Source organism: Oryzias latipes, chromosome 9, assembly GCF_053564925.1.
Source record: "Oryzias latipes strain Hd-rR chromosome 9, Olatipes_Hd-rR_3.1".
Taxonomy (NCBI): Eukaryota; Metazoa; Chordata; class Actinopteri; order Beloniformes; family Adrianichthyidae; genus Oryzias; species Oryzias latipes.
In genome coordinates this window covers 20913082-20934293 of record NC_136245.1, presented here as the reverse complement: position 1 = coordinate 20934293, position 21212 = coordinate 20913082, and the positions used below count along the sequence as shown (strand labels likewise).

The following is a 21212-nucleotide window of genomic DNA, read 5'->3' as shown; positions in this document are numbered from 1 at the left end:
TTTATTGATGTATAGTTTTCACGGTGTAAAAAATAATTTCAAAGTGAATGTCCTTTACACTGCATTCAAGGATAGAGACCCATTTTCTTCACTGTTGTTTCCTGATGCTCAGAGACACTTGGAACTCCCAGCTGCTGAGCTGCAAATGAGAATTGTTTACAGTAAAGTAAGAGGTGGCATCTTTACTGAAAAAGAGGAACAAGGAAAAATAATGGACTTTACTTTGAAGGCCCTTTCCTTGCTGGCTGGTTTTGTGCTGCTTGAGAGGAAGAGCGGCCGTAAAGCCAGTGATACATTTCCTGGATCTTTGACAGAACAGTGCAACCTACTCTCAAAAAAAAAGCACTTTTGACATGAGTTATACTGTAAGGATAAATACTGAAGGATGTTGCTTAGGTGGGTGGGGCTAACAGAAATAGACGTGTGAAAATGCACTTTATCTAAATGCACATTTCTGTTTTGTCGTAGATTTAGTGCAGACAATAAGGTAAAGACTGCAGAATGATTTCTGGTGTAGATCCAATGATTTTGTTAGGTGTGCCGCGTCAGGACTGAAGATATCTTCAACTACTGAACACGCATCTCCTCTTCAGAAGCCTGGAGGCCTGCAGCCGTCTGACGCTCCGTCAAGATCACAGCCAACTCTAAATGTCGAACTTTACAATCACACGTTTGTTGTGACCATAATTTATTCTGTAAATGACAATATTTTACCATTTACTGACGAAATGCTTTAATCACTGAATGTAAAGATGATGCATATTTATATATATATATATATATATAGAAGAGTCTCCAATAAATAAAGTTAAAAAAAAATCCGTCTCACTTTTTGTGTTCTAATCATTTAGTGCACGAGTGTTGAGACAATGAACGGGCTTCTGTTGTGTAACAATTTTAATTTACAGGACATTTTCAAATTGCATTAAATTTAGTGCAAATAATAACACTTCTTGATGTACAACTTATACAGCTTAGAAATATACAAAACGTGAGGTTCACTGACAAAAGATGTTTAAAAACACAAACTGCTTTCTTTAGCCGACAGACAGAACTTCTGTTCCTCAACACAGAAACTCAAAAAATGCAAACCTTTGACCTCTTGGACTGAAAATGTGATGCAGAATTCGGTTCTGATGGTCCTAAAATACAGTCTTGGATGACGTGAAATGTTGACTTAAGACCCCCCCCTCCGCTGCAGTTCAGTGCTGATAAATGCACGCCTGGTAGCTGTACAGAAAACCAGGACTTTAAAAAAAAGAAAAAAGGTGCATCCTGGCGTCTAAGGCATTCTGGAGGTTTATCAGCCAAACGGCAGGAGGCCACCGCGCTGTAGTGCTGTGAGTGAAATGTAAGTTCCATGACGATTACATTCTTTACCTTAACCTACAAAAGCATGACAAAAATCATCTGCAAAAATCCCAAAAATGTGTCTTTTGCCACGTGTGGACTAAAAAAAAATTCAGAAATTGTGGTTGTCTAGTGTATCTACTCATTTCTCAAAAGGATTTTCATTCCAGAAACTATGGCTGATTAGTTACAAATATCAGTCTGCAATCAGTAAAGACAGCCGGATTTTCCGGAGTTAACCCGCTGGTTCTCCTCGTTCCTTCCAGCCCAGTGCTGTCATCAAGTTCAACAGTCATTTCACATTTCTCCCAACAGTGGAGTCCATTTTCTCTGTACAATACATGGTGCTCTCTGAAAGCTACATTTAGAATGAGAAGGACTTCTAAAGCTCTGACTTCCGTCAAAGAGGGAGGAGTAAACACAAGAAGAGGAGATGAAGAACCACATCTCATTAGGGCTGTTGCTGGAAAGATCTAGTGTCCTCCTTAGTGATGGTTTAGCAGCAGCAAAACAAGCAGCTGTAATACTAGTGATTAAAGCAAACCTCCAAAACATCAAGAATTATGGAAAAATCAGAAATGTACAAACAGAGAAAGAGCAAATGATTTGGAAAAACTGCTTTGGGAACTTTTGAAAACACATAAAAGGTATTTTCTTGGCTTTTGATAGTGTCAAACTGGATGCAACTACTAACGCACTACAACTACAGGCTCGTGGCTATGCAGTTCTGCAGCATGGAGGTCTACATGTAGATGAGGAAAAAGCATCACGATAGTCCTCCAGAGCCTGTTCTGGATCATTCCAGCAGAGGAAAAGCCTGAAACAAAAACGAGCTTTAGAGAAAGAATCTTTTTGAAAATATTCAATAAAAGTGGGTGTTCTGGGTACCTGGGGGTGTTCAGAAGAGGATGGGCTTCCCAGTGGTTTTCTCCTGAACGTAGGTGGTGAAGCGTTTGAGAAACTTGGGGTACTCTCTCTTGGCCACGGCTCTGAGAACGGAGGCTGGAGCCCAGCCTCCAGGGTTTACTGCACAGAAGATCATTATCAGAGAACGGAGCAGTTTCATAAACGCTAAATATTAGCCACAAAGTACTAAACAAAACAAGTTTAGCGTTAGCACAGGCGGTAATTCCCAGAGGGGCTGTTGTGTCATCGTCTCCAGAGAGCATACATCAAAGCTGCAACCTAAGGAGTGTTCTTTGAGCAGCTCCCTGCTCTATAAAGAGCACAGATGACGCTTTAAACCTCTGAATATGTTTCCATTTAAAATGTTGACCTAGAATGTATGTCACTAACGCTTTAAGATGAGAGTCAACAGAGGTTATATCGGTCTGGGTGTTGCTTGTTTGCAGGCAGATTTTAGTGAGCCTGATGGAGACTCGTGGGCATTTATGTTCCTGCCGGATGCTTATCCTGTCTGGAGAGGCACTTACCGTTGGCAACGTAAGTGATTTTACAGAGGATGTTGTCCCTGCTGATCTCTCTATCGCCCTCTGGTGGGCTGACCAGTGTTTGGCAGATCATGGCCACGTTGATTTTGGCACGAACACAGCGGTTTGTGGGCTGAAAAAACATGAAGCAACAGAGTACATTTAAAAATAAAAATAAAATAGTCAAGCATTATCTGTCATTGGATGGATAAGCAGACCGCGGTAGATGTGTTTGTTCTTGTTTTTAGACTGAAGCAGCATTATATAACTATGTGTACGTATGTGTGATGACAAACGCCGTCCTTAGACAAATGACAGAATAAACAAATGCAGACTCACTCCATCTACAACTGAACGTAAACAGCAGCTCTGTCATCAAATTCACGTTTGCCTATAAGAAAATCAAGGCTGGACAAACCTGCAGACAAGTTTCCACAATTGTTGCACTAATATTGGGCCACAGAAACAACAGCTGACCACCTGAAACCTGTTTGGTTGTCCATTCTGCTTCCAAGTGTTCAATCATTTCTGCGTTTTTTTTTTCATTAGAAATGAGTGTGTTTGATAAAGGAGCAGTTTATTGACATTATTGGCTAAAGGTCTCTTTCAAAAAATGTGTTTTGAGACAGAATTATTCCCAACAATCACCAATGTGTGACCTAAACCCACACATGAACTCATAATAACAACCTGACATGCTGCTTTTTCCCAATCTAGGTCAGAAATAAGGAACTGCATTATTGGATCCGTTCAGTGTTTTCTTTTACTTTGTTCTGAGTTCATGGGCATTATATTCTTTTCTATCCACTTTAAACTCGAAAAACATCCTTGATGTTCCCCTCAGAACATGAAATGCTGATTTCACCATGAACGGAAATTAGATTAGTTTTGGAAAAATGTTCCAGAAACAACATTTATTTTACAGCAAATGACCCCTTTCCCTCATTGTAGTGGTTCAGGGTAAACGAACTGGACAGTCAGACGTACAAGAGCCTTGTCGTGTTCCACAGAGAAGTTGCAGACCAGCCACGTGTCGGGATCGTTTTCGTTTGTGGCGTGGACCTTCCTGATGGCTGACAGGTAGAGGACATCCCTCTGCGAGGCCGGCCACACTCTCTGAAAAACACAGCCGGAAACGCGTTTGGCTCACAGCGAAACACTGATAACATGTTTGACAAACGTTAGGAAAATCTGGAGAGAAAATGGAGTGTGTCTACCTTGTGTGTCTGGTAAACAATGATGGCATTATCAGAGAGTGTTTCCACAACGTTGAAGTTCTCAATGGTGGCTGAAGGACAGAGGAGATCCGTTCAGTAAAGGACGTGATATTGAGGCAAAACCCCGTCAAACAGTGGTGTGACAGTGAAAACGTACATTCCCAGTCCATTCGGAAATTTGTGTCCCAGAAGTAGTGACAGACCTCGTGGCCCGTCACCCCTTTGACATTATGAGTGGCTTTGAGGGGGTCCAGCACAATACCGTTCTCCTCCACTTCCCTTCTGTAAACCTGAGACAGAAAACCTCGAGGAGTTCAAGAAAAACAGTTTTTTTGACTCTGCACCACCAAGACTTTCTTTTCCTCTCCATTCAGCCTCACTTCTGATAAACCGATGTGCTCACTGCGCACGCAGGGATGTTTGGAAACTCCTTGGTTTTCCTGCTCACCTTCATATCCCCTTCTTCTATTACCAGCTGCCAGTTGGCATCTCCACCCACGTCCTGAAGAGAGTACGTCATATGATTCTGCACCATCTCCTCCACCTGAAAGACATGCATATCAATTTGATTCATGTGAGACAGTCTTCCAGCTCTTTGGCTCAGGGCAAAAAGCAGCAACTATATTTAGAGAGCCTAGGTCTTCAATCAAACCAAACAAGTATTTGCAGACTGATGCTGAACCAAACAGAGCAAATATCATTCAGATACCAAAAATTGATTATAAATCGGTGAGTACGGTGGTTACAGAGACCTTTGAAATTCAGTTAAATATTCTGCGTACTCAGTCTAGCTAAATGTGGCTCATGCTGTGAAAGAAGGGGAATGATGTGAAGAAAAAAAGAAGCTGTGAAAATGGGGATGTTTCACTAGGATCCAGGCATGCAGCTTCACAAAGTCTCCAGCAGTCATGGGAAAGAAAAACCCCTTCAATCTCTAAAACTTCACACACGAAAACAAAGTAGAGGGTAAAGGATGACAGTGTTTAAGAACACAGGCTAAAATGCAGATGTAGTGTAAAAGAACTGTTTTTTTTTCTTGAGGAGTATGAGGGTTTGCAGCAGTAAGACATATAATCAGCTCAATGGACTAAAGTGGACCAGGAGAAAAAACCAGAACGCTGTTATCTCAGAGTCAACAGACTTAAGTTCTCATGTAAAGAGAAAACTTCCATTTTCAAGCAGGCTGGAAAAGGGAAGGACTCACCTAGAAACAAGCTTTTCAAATACTCTCCAGATGAAGTTACGCCTCAACAAAGTAGCGAGCGGCTAGACTTGTAATCTTTTAAGCATGGTAGAGGAGGAGTGATGATGTGGGCTCGTGCATGCTCACAAATAAAAGCAGAGGCCATAAGCGTCGTCTAAAATGAAACACGCACCAGAATGTTTGCCTGACCAACCAGCCTCAATTAAACACCTCTGAAACAAAGATGGTCTTTTTCTCACTGCTTCTGCATTCTGGATGGATCTGTGTTCAATGATTTAATAATTATTAATAGAATCACTTCATTTTAAAATTTGCTGATGACCGCATGACTTGGATTTTCATGTTGTTGTTAAGAAAAAGGCAGAAGCTGAAAACTGTTGTTGACTGATGGCAGTACAAAGATAAACCCACTCATGCCAGTGAACTCAGGCTAACACTTCCAAAACGTGGTGTAGAAACGTTTTGTAGCATCTTTCAAAGAAGCGCCGTCCCCCCCCAAAAAAAACACAGTTTAATGTGGTAAGCAGTCAGTGGACACTGCCGTGCTTTCTGCTCATGCTCTAGCAAACGCCGGTCGGGTACCTGAGCGCTGAATCTGTGAATTTCATCCGAGGCGCTGACTAACTCGACGGAGGACAGGGAAGAACAATAGCTATGGGGCTGAACAGCAGAGAGCTGGTTAAAAAAAAGAGGAGCAGAACACAGAAAAGGAGAGAACGGACAGCACCCCCCCCCCCATGCACAAACACACACACACTACTGCAGAAGACATGACATGGCATCTGAAACGAGGAAGATGTAAGAGTTTAAGAAGAGAAATGTACAGCAGGCAGCCTGATTTTCAGTTCAGAAGACAGATGTGAGCTTAAAGAAAGGATGAGAGAAATGCTGCTTACCTTGTTGGCAAATCTATGTGTGCCGATGACAGAAAATACATCACCAGGTGGAACTGGACTTAGGTAAGGTTTCCTGATCTTTTCAGAGTGGCACTGAGGGAAACAGGACAGGAGTTCAGTAAAAGAAAGGAGGCAGAAGAAAGCAATTATAATTTTATTTTTGGAAAAGCAAAGAGATGAAATGATCTGATGAATATGCAGCTTTTCTCTTACTTGCTCCTCTATCTTGTCTTGTCGATCTAGTTCAGCTTCAACAGCATCATAAAATTCATCTTCGTTAATTAAACTGTTGGGTCCCTCCTGTAAATGAACAACAACTTTCAGGGTTTTACTCTCCAATAAGAACAGGCCTAGCAGGATAAAGAGTGCATGTTGGTGAAAAGTCAAGAAACCCTCTAGCTATCACTTTTGTGTGGCTCTGTAATCCTAAAATCTTATCACTTTATCGTGCCTCGTAGTCTGGGCCTCCATAGTGTGACTTTTTCTTTAGTTCATTCAAAGCGGACTTGTAGGCGTCCTCCACCCTCCTCCGTTTCTCCAGCTCCTGTCAACACACAGGGAACAATGCAGGGAGATCACTGGGATTGTTTGGGTAATCCTCAGAAACCCCTCACCACACCTCTCAGGTTGATCAGATTACAAATGATAATCTGTGAGGGCAAATATATGGGTTTCCCATATTTAGCAAAGCAAGACCTTTTTTCTTTAACAGTTTACACCTTAAACAGATTTTACAACAGCATTTTTAATAAGTTACTTTTTTCTATTTTTATTTATTTGAATAAAATCAGACAAGAAAAAGAATAAAATAAAGAAATATCTAGGTTTTTTAATGGAAAAAACTGCAAACGCTTAAAAGGTGAGCCATAGACCAAGATGGAACTGCATAGCACCAAACCGTTTTATGACCTGTGGGAAAACTGAAAAGCAACAAAAATGCTGAATACTTTGCACACAGTACAACAAAGTCCTCTCTCCTCCCATTTACACAATACACCTGAAGTGGAGACATCTATAGATGTATTTATACGATGAAGTATGACTGATGACAGAAGACATAATGGCTCAGGCTTCTCATTTCTGTTCTGACCCAAGAGTGAAGGAATTGTAGTTTTTTTGTGTTTGACCTTCTGCTCTGCACTAAAACGACCCTTCAGCTGCATTTGAGAAGCAGGCAGATAAAAGATGCCACCAGAGGTCAAAGCTACATTTGAACACAAAGCAACAGTGCTTTCAGTAAACAACTAAACAGAGAGAGAAAAGATATGCTAGGAGACCCAAAGATGGAACAGACAACAGTGAAGGCAAACATCAAACATCCTCTGTGACCTACTGTAAAGAGAAGGCTGCAGGTCTGTAAAGGTATCCATCTTTGCGTCTGTTGTTTGAGTAGGTCAGCTCTCCACTCTATAGAAGGCTTCCACAAGTGGCACCATTTAGCCCGAGCAGTCATTTTCTGAAGCTGTGTGTAAAATCCTTTGAAAGGTTTTGTTTTATTTCCAGTTTGTTTCTATTTTCCCGCTCCACGTCGACAGCTACAGCTCGCTCTCCAAAGACAACCGCGGCAACATTGACCAGTTTCAGTCAAGCAGTCTGACTGAAAACACTTCCCGGCGTTTGGGAGTTTTAGGATTGAGTGACACGCCTTTACACACAGGAAGCAACGAGAAAAAAAAAACTGGTTTGACAACATCCACTAAGCACGAGTGGCTTTAAAGGCACAGGCATCTTTTTTTAGACTCACTTTTATTATTTTGAGGCAGATTGTTAGATTTAAAATGAACCGATAAGTATAAATGAAATTAGAAGTTGAATTAATCCCTTTTTAATCAAATCTCTTCTTGATGATCTAAAGTACTTTTTTTGATTAAATTAAATAAAAACTAATTAGAAGAATAAGGTGTAATCTACCTCTTATACTTGCCGTTTTCAAATCTATTACCTTCTATGACATTTACTATTCTCAACTTTAAAAACCTGCATCTATGAAATAATTGAAATGATATTTAAGCACAAGACTGACTTGATAGCCACAAAGCAAATGGATTATTAATCACAAAAGTTTTGATCAATTCCATAATGCCGTACCCTGTCCAGCCTCTTCTGCCAGCTGTCTTCACGTTTGACCATCAGCTCGATGCAGTGGGACAAAGTGGAGAGGATGCCCGCCGTGGTGGCCTTGAAGGTGATGGCTTCCCCCTTGAAGTCTATCCCATTGGTGCCTTTGGGATTAGCAGAGGAAAACACTGGCAAAGACAGGAGAACAAAGGAAAATGGCTGAATATTGAGGCAGCTTTGTGAGTCTATAGATCATTGATGCATTCACATACAGCGTTATCTAATAATGATCAAATTTCACATAAACAGCAAATATAACGGCAGACTCACATTTCTCTTTGCTGCCATTGTTGTTTTCTCCGTCGGGTCTTGCAGCGGTGAGAAATTCATCTTCATCCTCTTCTGTTACAAAACAAGTTATTATTCTATCAATAGTTCATAACTAATATTTTGGATGGAACAATACAAACCACTATTCTGTCACACATCCTAACAAAACCTCATTTCCTACCAAATGTTTATGACAAGCAATTTATTTTCACATTCATTGCTATGTTTAGTTTTCAAAAAACAATTAAAGCTTTATCCATTTAGAAAAGACATAAGAGTCCTCAGACAGCATTTTTTCAAAGCTAAGGCTTTCCCTACAAATGAATGTTGTAGAATATTCTCTAACATTCTCACTACCAGAGTGTGACTGCGTAGTGAAAGAAGCTGGGACTGAAACTGCACGCACTCTCAAATGTCATGAATTTAAAAGATCTTAATCACTATTAGGTCATTAAGTATTTGTCATCGTTTCTGAAATGTTTGGACAAAGTGTTCTATGTTTTCAGTCATACTCACAAAATGATCAGTAATTGAGAAGAACAGATACACTTACAGTCCAAAAAAGTTACATATCATGTGATTTCTTTTCATTTTATTACTAAATGTTATCATCTGCCCTTTTTGAACTCTGCTCCTAGAAACAAGACATTTTCCTTTTATTACCAAAACTACTAAATACATTTTCTACAGTCAGAATAAAACCACTCAAACCCACGTGACACACAGATTACCTCCGTCTCTCTGAAACTCATCTTTGGAAACCACATCAGCACAGGAGTCAAAATACTTCTGAAGGGTGTCCACCTGTCTACATAGAATGTCCCGGAAGGTTTCCATTTCTGCCAGCTTCTCACGCAACCTGTACCCCTTCTGAGCGCGGACAAAGGCAGAAGCAAAATGAAGCAGAGTTCGTCAAGTTTCCTCTTCTCAGGAAAGCTGCAGCTCCAACAGTAACAACAACCAAAAACAGGTGTTTTCATGGCATCATAGGCTATGTTGTACCTTGAAAGAGGATGTGGATGTGGAGGACAAGGCACTCGCTGCTGAGGTGAGAGACAACATGGAACCATGACGCCTTAGGCTTGATTCAGAACCATATCCAGACTCGGCCTGAAAGTTCAATTCAAGAAACAAACAAAAAAAAACAGGTTAAACAAAAGAAACAATAGTAAACACAATTTCAGCAGTTCACACAGGTATTCTGTAACCAGCAACACGAGTCATCCACTGATCATACCAAGAAAATGTCAAATCAAAATGATCAGTCTCTACAAGGCAGTTTTATTTTGAATTGACCCTTTTGTGTACCCATATATATATTTTTTAAAACAAAACAAAACAAAAATGACATTTTAAGTGAATTTTTCATGTAGATAACCCTAAAAACAACAACTTAGAAGGTTTTGGTCTTTTCTCCAGAAATAAAAAGAAATACTCAACTAAGAGCATCTAAAAAAAATTTCTGTCATGCAGTAAAATAAACTCTGATACTGTGAAAGCATGTTAGTGTGATTAAGGATGACAGAGACGAGCTTCTGTCATTTCAGTGTAGGGAGGGTCCGTTTTGCATGCGCTGTTTTAAACCGTGCTTGTTCTTCTGTACTTGAAACTTTGGTGTCTGTAAACAAAGAGAACTCCCTTGGAAATAAAACACATAACTAAACTGTTCATGCATGCAGATTTCATTAAAGGTTTAAAAGTCTATCTATCTATCTATATACCCAGGCTGTGTCCCACCAAAGTGGGGTAGCCTAGACGGGGCACACATTCTTAACTCTCTCCTTCTCTTCCCCTAAACCCTCCTCCTTCAGTGTGTGCGTGTGAAAAAGGATCTGATCAGCTGGAACTACATTTTTTCAGTATGGTCACCTGAGTTTGATTATTGTGCGTGCTGATGTAGAACAGTCCAAATTCAAATGAGCTTTTCAAAGTGAAGAGTGTAATTACATGTAAAAAAAAAACAACAACTATAAAGGTAACTGTCAAATACCCACAATGGATCAATGGTTTTATTCCCCCAATGACCTTTTTATAAAACACGACTATCCTTGTTTTTGTTTTTCCGTAACCATAGGTACCTAAATGCATAAACAAAATATTTCATGAGTCTGACAAAACAGTAAACATTACAAAAAATCAGATCAATACCAACGCCGTAACAAATGAAGATAAGAACTACCGTAATCTAGGAAGATCTGAGCTGTGCTGGTAAATGATAAAATGTCTTCATTTAGTCTATAGAATTTCACAAACCAAGACACTTCTCTTGTTTTTCCATTTTAAAAATTGGACGTATCATTATGTACCACCAGAGCTGCTGATCAGTTAACACCTACGCCATCATAGAATACATTACATTCAATGTATAACAATAACTATTTGCATTTACACTCCTTACCCCCAGTCACAACAAAGCAAGCCATATTTATTGCCTCCATCCATCCTGACACTCAAACTGCAGCTGCGCTAAATGAAGACTTTAATAGCAATCAGTGCTGAGCTCAGGACAAAAGTCTAAATATTTGTGATTAGATGATTTATTTCTTAAACTTTTTTTGTGCAATTGTTGTCACAATGTTTTTTTGGTACATTTGGTAGGGACATCCATTTGTGGGAACAGAGCAGAGTCTCTGGAAAACAAAATCCTTTCTGTCGGTGTCCATCAGCTTCTGTGGTTGGTGGTGACTTTTAATTAAGCCTCAAGTACCCACAGGTGCTGCTGATTAGGCCTGATTGTCTGCACCTGTGCGAGCGAGCGAGAGAGTGGTGAGTTGGGGTCTGCTCCAACAATCTACAACTCACTGAAATCTACATGGGGTTAGGCCACCATGATAGTGCCACCTTAAAGTTCCACTCCAATCATCTTTTTATCTAATCTAAAAGCCTTCCCAATGGTCTTATAATTATGATTATGCTGTTTTTAGCCTAAAGTAATAAAAAAGAAAAAAAAATCTGTTTTCTAGGACATAGGTCAGCATTAACTCATGAGAAATTTGCCTCTGATTTGTAGTCTGGATTGTTCCCATGTGAGTAACACCGCCCCCCTTCCTGTCACCTGTAACTGAGAGCTCTCTGTTTACAAGCTTTCCATCAAGCTTACAGCCCCTCACACCCCCAACCTAACATTGCTGGTGCAAAGGGAATGGCAAGTAAACCTGGAGAAATCCAGCCGGACAGTTTTGAGCCAGAAGCTTAGATGAGGAAAACAAAGACGTTGATGGATGTAGTCATATAAAAGTGGATGCATCAGAATGTAGCGGAGCAGGAAGCATTGAGACCCGCACAGCATATTTTCTACATAACAAATACAATCTTTTTCAAATTGTATTTTTCTGTCCGCTCCCGAGTCACAAAAATTTAAATAAAGATATACGCAGAAATGCAATTTTAAGCTAAATTTCTTAATGTATGTCCTCCATCAGCCTCCATACAGTATATAATACTGATATCTTGCTACTGTGCCATCCTTTCTAATAAAAATGTCTAATAAATATATGATAACACTAAAATTCCAGGAGGAGCCAACCAGCTTTCTTTAAAAACCTCTCCAATGAAAATTGTATTTTTGCTGTTTTTAACGCGTTCTTGTAACGTTTTTCTGATGATGGAGGACTCGCATAAAAGAATTTAAGATTAAAACTGCTTTTCTGAGTATTTCTTTATTCAAATCGTGATGAATCAGGAGCAGATAAAAACCTGTGGTTTGAAACAGATTAAAACTGTTCCGCTGGATAGCTCCAATAATGCTTTGTGTTTTTTTTTTTTTTTTGCTACGCCAACGTTAACCTGGAACTAGGGCTGCACGAAATGAGGAAAACTTGCGATATGCGATATTAGAGATTAATATTGTGATAACAATATAATTTCCGGTCTATAAACAAATAGCAAAATAACCCAAAACATCATTCCCATTTCATTGCAGCAGTTTAAAAATTATGCTCCAAATGACCCTCGTCGATATAGGTGACAAACATCTAACATAATAGGCCTCCATCTGATTGGTCAACAACAGGAAGGCGTCCATCCGATTGGTCAAATGCATAAATGGATTGATTTGATTCCTCAAGGTGCCATAAGATTGTTTTAACACATTTAAGGTTTACGATTTATTGCGATTTTCGCCGTCTTTTGCGATATGCATATTGCAGAACTGGATATTGCGAGAACGATAAATTTGGGGTATATTGTGCAGGCCTACCCGGAACTGTGAGGAGCTGTAAACTAACGTAAACAAAGGAATGCTGGGATTTTAACATGAGGTTACTTCGGCACCAACAGTCCTGCCCACAACTCGGAGGCAAATTTCTAATGAAAATATGGCTAATTTTACTATAAGGTAAAAACATAGTTGGAGAGCAGCTTTAAATGTGGAAAGACAGGATGGCAGAGCTGAAAAAAAATCTCTGAGGCTGGACATGTTCTAACAAGTTTTCATGATGCAAATGATTACTTTGAATGGCTCCTTTCCTACACACTTGAGGGGAAACATCTTCAGCTAAATGAAACATTGCTTCCGTAGTTGTTACCATTCATCAAGAAAAGCTTTTAAAAAAAATTTATTGATTCATATGTTCATTTCTGAAAGTACATTTAAAACTTGAGAGTGTACCAAAGCAAAAAATATCCTAACATCGTCCAGCTCTAGTGATTACAAGCAAAAACTGTTACAAGTTTAGTATAAAAGAGCAGCTTTAAACTGGTTAACCCAAAAAGACAACTCATTAACTCATTTAACGTGTTTGTAAAAATACCTTTATATGGTTTTATATGGTAAAATGCTTCTCACATAATTATAGTCCATGCAAAGCAGATAATTTGAATTATGTGGAGTGTGTCTTGCGGTGGAATATTTAAGAGTTTCTAGTTCAGCAATAAAGCTAGTCCATATGGTTTTTTTATGTTAACATCTGCATTCACATTAAAACATGCATTTTTCAATAAAAGATGCAACAAATTAAAAAAAAGCATCAGGTGAAAGGGACAGGCAGCATGCCAACACGCTTATTATGAGCCCACCATTCGGCCATTCCAACAGCCAAAGCAGAGAAGGGCGCAGCTGCAGCCGCGGCAGTTTGCTGGCCTAAACATGACCAAGCACTCCCACACTACTATGATTTGACAGCATAGGAGCTTTTATCCACTTTATCCCTGGACACATCACTATGGAGCACAGAGAAAGACGTGGAGTTGAAGAAGTGACACCAGACGGGCTTCGCTTTGCAAACCCTGACATGAGATGAAACGACGACACAAGAAGCAAAGGAGGGAAAGAAAAAAAAGTAGTCCTCACACCCAATGGAGGAGAGGCAGATTGGTTCTTGAAGCAGAAGATATGGAGAGATTCAAAGGAAGAGAGCTGGAAACTGCTGAATGGAGCAGAGTCTGCTAACTATCCAGCTGTCAAGCAAAACCTTCAAACTACAAACCCGCATGCACCCCCATCCCATTACAAACATAAACTACAAGGCCACACACCCCGATTCGTGAAAGCTTTTTGTCTTGTCCATCTTTTCGTCCAGCATCCATCACCGAGCGAGCATTCATGAGTGTGTGTGTGTGTGTGTGTGTGTGCTGGCCTGAAGGAGCGTGAGAGAGGCAGAGACGATGGGCGCATGCATGTATGCATTAGAGACGAATGCTGTCTAGAGCTGTAATAAACCAATGAAGTCTAAAAAAAACAGGTGGGCGAGTGAAGCAGCAACTGTATATTATGACACAGCAAAAGAGAGAGAGACAGAAATGAAGAGTGGGAAGACGGGAGCAGCATTTGTCTGCATCCCACACTCTCCTTTTATCATTTTTTGCTGATCCGCTGGTATCCATATCATTTGGTTCAATTGCAATAGTGGGAAAAAAAAAGATCATAAATGCACAATTTTCAATCTCCTCCAAATATGTAGGAAATCTGTCTAAATAGATGACAGAATATGACGTTTAATCGTTTCAAAACAAACCTTTGAAAATCTTTGTAGAGAGCTGCACTTAGTGGCTCTCCGCCTAAGCAGAGCTGCTCTCACCACCCACACATTAAAACAAATGGACTTTCAGAGGGACAATAGCTCCTCAGTCAACTAATGCTGGAACATGATTATGGAAAAAACAGTCAAACATCTCTGACACATGATAACCAACAGGTTAGGGGAAACATGGCACCGGCAGGGCTTAAGTAACGTACGTCTGTGTAAGGCTCCAATAAATAATTCCCTTTAAAAAAACATCCCGAGGCTTTCTAATGGTCATAATTCAGGAAGCATAATGCAATTATTAGATGAATATAGGTAAGCTAGTTGTCCTTAAACATTCTGTTAACGTTTTATCAAAGTTTCTGCTGACCATTCTTTGTTTTTCCTGTTGAAAACCAATATGTCTGACTATGCTAAACTTCTGATGCAGCAAGTTGAAAAGCTGCATACACTCCTTCTACATTCCAAACTGTAATGCTTCTCTGCTTCATCGATTGTTGAAGTTCAAGACATCCAGAACCAACACTGCTTCAAACTCACTGCTACAGTAGAGTCACAATGTGGCTATACTTGCAATTCATATCCAGTTTTACAAACTGAATAATCAGACTACTAAATATAATAACATCTAGAATTTACTTTTCTTTTTCAGAAAGTGATTGTGAAAAATAAAACACTATCAAATGCCACTAATACCTGCTGTATACTTTTCAGGAATGCATAGATTTCAAAATAAATAACACTGGATGTAAAAAAAACTGATTTAATATTATTTAATATTTATTTAATATTTGTTATTGTAAAAGAATGGAACAGTTTTTTATAAAGGAGGTAAAAAGGTGAATCTAGTTGTATTACCAATACCCTCTTCTCTTCTGCTGAGATGAGAGCCTTGATACAAATGACAAACATAAAAGATGCAAGTCCTTCTTTGTCCATTTGGAGCAGCACAAACACACAACTTGCTGCTGCATGAACTTTTTTTGACATTACTGAAGGTCAAAGTCCATGCATGACTCCAAAACACTCAACTTCAGTATTAGACCAAAGATCAGTGTTTGCTCACAAAAATCCAAAACAGCAAAAACCGAAAACCTGAATCAGAAATAAAATGTCTTTCATCGGACAATCTGCTTTTTAAAAGTTTGAAGCACTTCTTCTTTTAGTTTGAACCTTCAAATGAATTCATTTGTGTCAATAACCGCAACAGTTATACCACTAATGAAAGTAATAATAACAATACAAATAATTGAAAACACTTAGTAGTTTTGATATTTCACTGCATAATTGTTCTATACTATAGAACTATAAATAAAGAATATAGTCTGTATCAATCATTCACCATAGTACTATGTACACTCCATTTATTGTGAAACTTCTTTAGCCATCACGATGTGGCAAGTCAGTGCAATTCCTCTGAAAGAAGTTCCAACCTTTGACTCGACACGGACACGTCACCTTCAGGATTTGACCCCAGTTTCCACACAGAAACGTTTCGTTTTAGCTACATTCAGACACAGAAGTCGAAATGAGGAAGATGGAGGTGAACTACTGAAGCTGCACTTTCAGTTTTTCATCATTTGTTGTTATTTAAATCAAATATGACCATTCCTGAAATACAAACACAGAGCAGACGTTTAAAGTCTGAAACTGTGTTGATTCTTTTGCCAAGCAGGAGTTTGTTTTGAACCAAAAAGATGTGAACGTTTGCCAACACTGGTGATGCAAAGTTACCACAAAAAAACTGCAAAAAAGTCCACATGTCAAAACAAAACGCATCGATGAAATGACTTGTTCTTAAAGTTAGGTCGAAATTATAAATGCATCTTTGTTATATTAGATGTTGTAGCTCAGAAAGCTTTAGCAGAAGCTAACTACTAAATTCCTTGCAGTTCTGGGCGACATTTGCAACAGCGCAACATTCTCAGCATGCTAGCTGAGAATTCATATGAACCGTGGCAGAAGGGGTTTGGTAATCTTAGTTGTATGCTGAGTGTAAGTGCATGTAAAAACTGTAGTTATGCACTCCATGTGTTATCAAGAATCTAAACTTTTAAACCTCTGGTCAGAGACGAACGCCTAATGATTAATCATTATCGCTATTATGGATTATTAATCCCTAAATCACAATGTGTTAGTGGAACACAGAGCAAATAAGGACTGTAAAATAATTAAAAGCTAATCTACTGAAGTAGGGTGAGGTTCATGGACTCTGTAACTGTTGAGCATTCAAAATCACAAAAAGAAAAACTGCTTTAACCCCTTGGTACATTATTGTGTGAAAACATTTCCTGTTTCATTTATTAATCGCGAGTTTCAGTAAATTTGCTTCAACACAAGTTCCGCTCAAAGAAAGCAGCAGTTCACCATCGTATGAGAGGGGATACCTCCACACCGTCAAACTCACTCCTCAGATTCCTCACATTCCTGGAGAAAAGAACTCCTTGTGTGTTTCTAACTCTTGTGTGTCCCGCCACACCCAAAAAGCACATGGCTCTACAGGGTCGAGAGAAACCCCCTCTTGACTCCTAATTCAACCTGAATGTGGCATAATGTGAGCAATGCAACACAGCAATTTGTTGCAAATAAGTAAATAAATCCAATAAAAACTAACATGTCAAAGTAAATCTCGAAACATAGCAGGGACTCAATAGGCAGCTGAGAAATCGAGAGTATTTTACTAAACTATGAGTGATTCTAAAAGAAATATTACAAAATATCCTGCAAGACAAAACCTGAATGACAACTTCTCACATAGACGATTAACACAAATCTATTCTACAAAAAGAGAAAAGCCCAATACTCACCCTGTGCACTTCTATGGACTCGATCCAGCGTTGTCTGTGTTCAGGATCCTCTGCTCTGAGGTACCAGACGCTGTCATTCACACTGATGTCAAAACGACACTCGTCGAACTCGTGAGGCTGCACACACACAAGAGGGCTCATGATTTTCTACACAGAGGGCGAGGAATGTCAGAGCATCCTTGTTTTCTAAATCATATATATTTATTTGCATCCCAAAATACAACAAACAAACAAAAATTCATGTAAACTGAATTCTTGAGGAAAAACCACCACAATCTCACATTGGCTATAATACCCGGCGATCAGGAATGACACTCCAGGAACACATGGAACCAATCAGTCGCTGAAAAGCACGTCTCAAAAACACAGATTGTTTTAATTGAAAACTGATGCCTCGTGTCTGCAGTTCCAGCCTTTAAAGATACCGCAGAATAGGGCCAAGAAAAAAACAACAACAACAACAAAGGGTCGTTCCAGTTTGAGTGTGGGTCTTCCCAAGCTTTCCTCCTACTATTACTCCCCCACTCTTCCATGTACCCCACCCATGTCCAACCACCGACTGCTTCAGGCACAAAACACACGGGCAACAAAGAATTTGTTCGTTTCCTCCAAGACTGGAATCTGACCGGCTGGGACCAAAACTCGGAGAATAATGCGAAAGAAATGATGGAGAATAGGCTCAAAATTTAGCTGCATTCCCTTTTTTTCCCGCTTTAGGAGCACCAAGAACACGGATGCTTTATCTGTAGACATAAACTTACGTTTATTGAATTTGCTGAATAATACTCATGTGCTGCCTGGTCTGCTCTGACAGACAACAAGAGACACCCAATCTTAAAGAGGAAGTCCAAACTTGTATGACTTTATCCTCCATTCTTAAACACCATTAATGATCACACATTTTATATATCGATGATCCTTTCCAAAATTACAGTCATTCTAAATGCTATAACATTTCATGTGTTATCCAGAAAATTCCCTAACAGTTTCAATACATCACTGGGAAGGAACCAAAGGTGATATCAAAGTGCAGCCAATCGTGACGTTGCTGCTTAGAGAACTCCGTCGTCGATCTTACTGTGCTGTACCAGACAGGAACCATAAACCTCAGTCTTCACAGGTTTATAACCCTCTCATTCTGAAGGGGAAGCTTATCTTTTCCCTTCGTAAGCACTGTTGCACAGCAGTGCTGCATTGGCTTCGTTTCTGCTCAAAGGTCTGAAGAATCCTCCGCGTAAGCACAGAGGATTTCCTTGTAAACAATAAATTTTAAAAACTACTGTAAAAAAACAACAACAAAGATACTTAATTAGAAACCTTTTCCTGGATCTTTTCTTTTTTTTTAAGCCACATTTCCCTAGAGGTCAGGTTTAGGTGAGAGGACAGTCTTGCCTGTGTGCAGCTCCATGGTGTGTCATACTGATTTTAACACGGAAAACACTTTTTGTCTACATTCCTTAGCCCGCATACCGGAGTCTCCTGACAGCTAAATGACTTTAAATGTTTAGAAAAGCAGACCCAGAGAGAGGTTATGTGTTGTAAAACTGTAAACCTTCAGTTAAAATGAAACAAAAACAAAAAACATGTAGCTCCAGTGCGATCAGAATGTATTGGCACAATTATTTAGTGAAAATATGTGATCCCAGTAAAATAAGTTAATCTTAGCTTTTATGTGAAGCTTTAAAATCTAATTTTAATCAAATAATCTGGTTTTACGAAGGTGCACTAACAGCAGTAAAACCATTCCTTTAGCTAATGTCTTTAGTGAGGTGTACCAGAAGGTGGTGAATGATTAACCAAGGTGGGATTTAAACTTATCTCCCTTCCTCAGATAGAATGCAAGTCAAATGTGCAGTATGTGAAAGAAAGCGATTTTTGACCGCAGACGTTTTAAAAAAATGAACAACATAACAGTCAAAGAGGGATGAGAGTATGAGGTGGAATAATATCACATCTCTGTAGAAATCGAGACAAACCAAGACCATTTCAGCTAGAGCTCAAAAACACAAGCAAAAAACTACAATTTAAGAAAATGAAAACTTTTTTTTAGGACAACAAATTGAAGGCACTTGCTTTATCCACAAAGACTAAGTACTTACGGTGATGACAGCCTTGCTCAGGCACAGAGAGCCCCTGCAGCCGTACTCCCGCTCATCCTCAGACTTGTAGTAACTCAAGGTATTGTTTTTTAACACGACCCAGCGGTCCTGCCATCCATGGATGTAATTTGTCCACTGTCAACACAAAACAGCCAGGTGAACAGAACAGCTGGATATGCCACAAAGGCCTTCTTGTTTATTTAAACTAACTGCAAATTCACGTTTATTTAGGAGACATCTTAAACAAATAAAAAAGAAAGATAAATTAATTTATATGTAAGATTATTAATATTTATGATCATTATTGCTTATATGACCTTTGAGCATGTAGATGGTCATTTTTCTCTTTATGATACAAATGGTTTCATTATTATAAATATCATATTTACTCACTTTGCTTAATACGCCGCCGAACTCCACGGGCTGTGCGGATTCCGGGTCAATATCCTCATCCGAACCTGACGATGAACTCTTTTCAGACATTGAATTCCAAAGCTATTATGATAATAGCTATCAAATGAATTTGAGAATGACTGTTTTCGACTCGACGTTATTATTATCAAGCTAAAAAAAGGCTCCAGCTGCTGGATTAGTTCCCGGTTTAAATTTAAAGCGGCTGCAGCGTCAACTTCAGCTTAACGGCGGCTAAATTGTTTCCATTCGATATTAACTTGAGGTCCAAATTACCGATGGAGCGATGAAAATTTCGTTTAACGATGCTACGTTGCAGGTTTACGGATTGGTATGGAGTTGACAGCGGGGCGTTTCTTGGATTTTGCGGGCTTTGTTTTGAATCTGACGTCGAACACCAACAAGCCTAGCTTACTTAGTTAGCTGTCAAACTACGCAACTAGCTAACATCAACTTTAACTGGCAACTTGTGACTCCTTAGCTATTTCGGCCGCCGTTGGTGGTCTGCTAAAAACGCCTTAGTGTTAACACTGCACTTCATTGCTTATCTGTTGAAATAAAGAAAAAAAATAAAGAAACGAAATTTAAAGGAAAAGGAGAAAACGTGCAACGGAATCGCGTCCGAGCAGTGGTTCCGCAGTTCAGTTAGCAGTAGTGGACTGACTAGCCTGTGGGAGGAGCCACGGCCACGCTTTACTGTTTGGACCTCCTTCTGAAGAGACGTCAAGGTAAACAGTGCACAGCCAGACCGGAAATGGCAAACATTAAATTAAAACTAGTTTTACTGATCACTGCTATAACCCCGGTGGTATCAAAACCTTTAGAACCAGGGTGTTCTTTAGTTTAAGTGTACATAAATACTTAAAAAGCAAGCGTGCAGCCACGATGTGTTTGTTGTTAATTTCCATTTGATTTTATTCAATTTAACAAAATGTGAAGAAAATAAACAAAAGTAAAAAACATATGAATCTGGAATGTCGACGAATTAGTGATGTTGAATTTTTTTATAATTTGCAGAAATATTTTAATAGGACATATTTAAAAAAGATAATGGTTTGTCCTGCTCATTAGACCTATATATACATAAATGTACGTGTGTGTGTGTATATATATATATATATATATATATATATATATATATATATATATATATATATATATATATATATATATATATATATATATATATATATATATATATATTTAACACACACAACACACATGCACGCGCACACATGCACGCACACACACACACACACACACACACACACACATAGGGTCTCCGATTGTGATTCTGTTTGACTATATCTTTATGAATTCCCGGTAATTATACAATTAAAGGTATGAAGCCAATTGAGACGACTATATATTAATATTGGGCTATGTGAAGTAAATTGAACTGTTTCAGGGACTTTCTTACTGTAAGTTAAGTGCAGCAACCACTACC

General features: G+C 39.1%; 1 protein-coding gene across 9 annotated transcripts; it reads right to left on the bottom strand.

Moving 5' to 3' along the window:
• Positions 1–879: 879 nt before the first annotated feature.
• cert1 (ceramide transporter 1) lies at positions 880–20511 on the bottom strand. Of its 9 annotated transcripts, none has more exons than XM_004072432.5 (18): positions 19748–20475; positions 19355–19489; positions 17256–17372; positions 9488–9595; positions 9217–9355; positions 8486–8557; positions 8186–8343; positions 6549–6641; positions 6311–6397; positions 6098–6190; positions 5784–5861; positions 4446–4541; positions 4155–4287; positions 3998–4068; positions 3768–3896; positions 2784–2913; positions 2239–2376; positions 880–2167 (listed from the first exon to the last, which is right to left on the bottom strand). In XM_004072432.5, exons 1-17 carry the CDS (start codon positions 19835–19837, stop codon positions 2249–2251), a joined length of 1857 nt encoding a protein of 618 aa, XP_004072480.1. In that variant the 5' UTR covers positions 19838–20475; the 3' UTR covers positions 880–2167; positions 2239–2248. The 9 variants fall into 9 exon arrangements, with proteins under 9 accessions (XP_004072480.1, XP_020561642.1, XP_011477548.1 ...); XM_020705983.3 differs by having other exon boundaries at positions 8486–8554; XM_011479246.4 differs by lacking the exon at positions 5784–5861 and having other exon boundaries at positions 19748–20511.
• Positions 20512–21212: the final 701 nt, after the last annotated feature.

Excerpts from the sequence above, each read along its gene's own strand:
- cert1 (XM_004072432.5), bottom strand. The coding sequence starts at position 19,837 with ATGTCTGAAAAGAGTTCATCGTCAGGTTCGGATGAGGATATTGACCCG. Across the intron at positions 8,558-9,216 it reads TGAGTTTCAGAGAGACGGAG|AAGAGGATGAAGATGAATTT; the intron begins GTAATCTGTGTG and ends GTTTTGTAACAG. Across the intron at positions 6,398-6,548 it reads ATGGAGGCCCAGACTACGAG|GAGGGACCCAACAGTTTAAT; the intron begins GCACGATAAAGT and ends GTTCATTTACAG.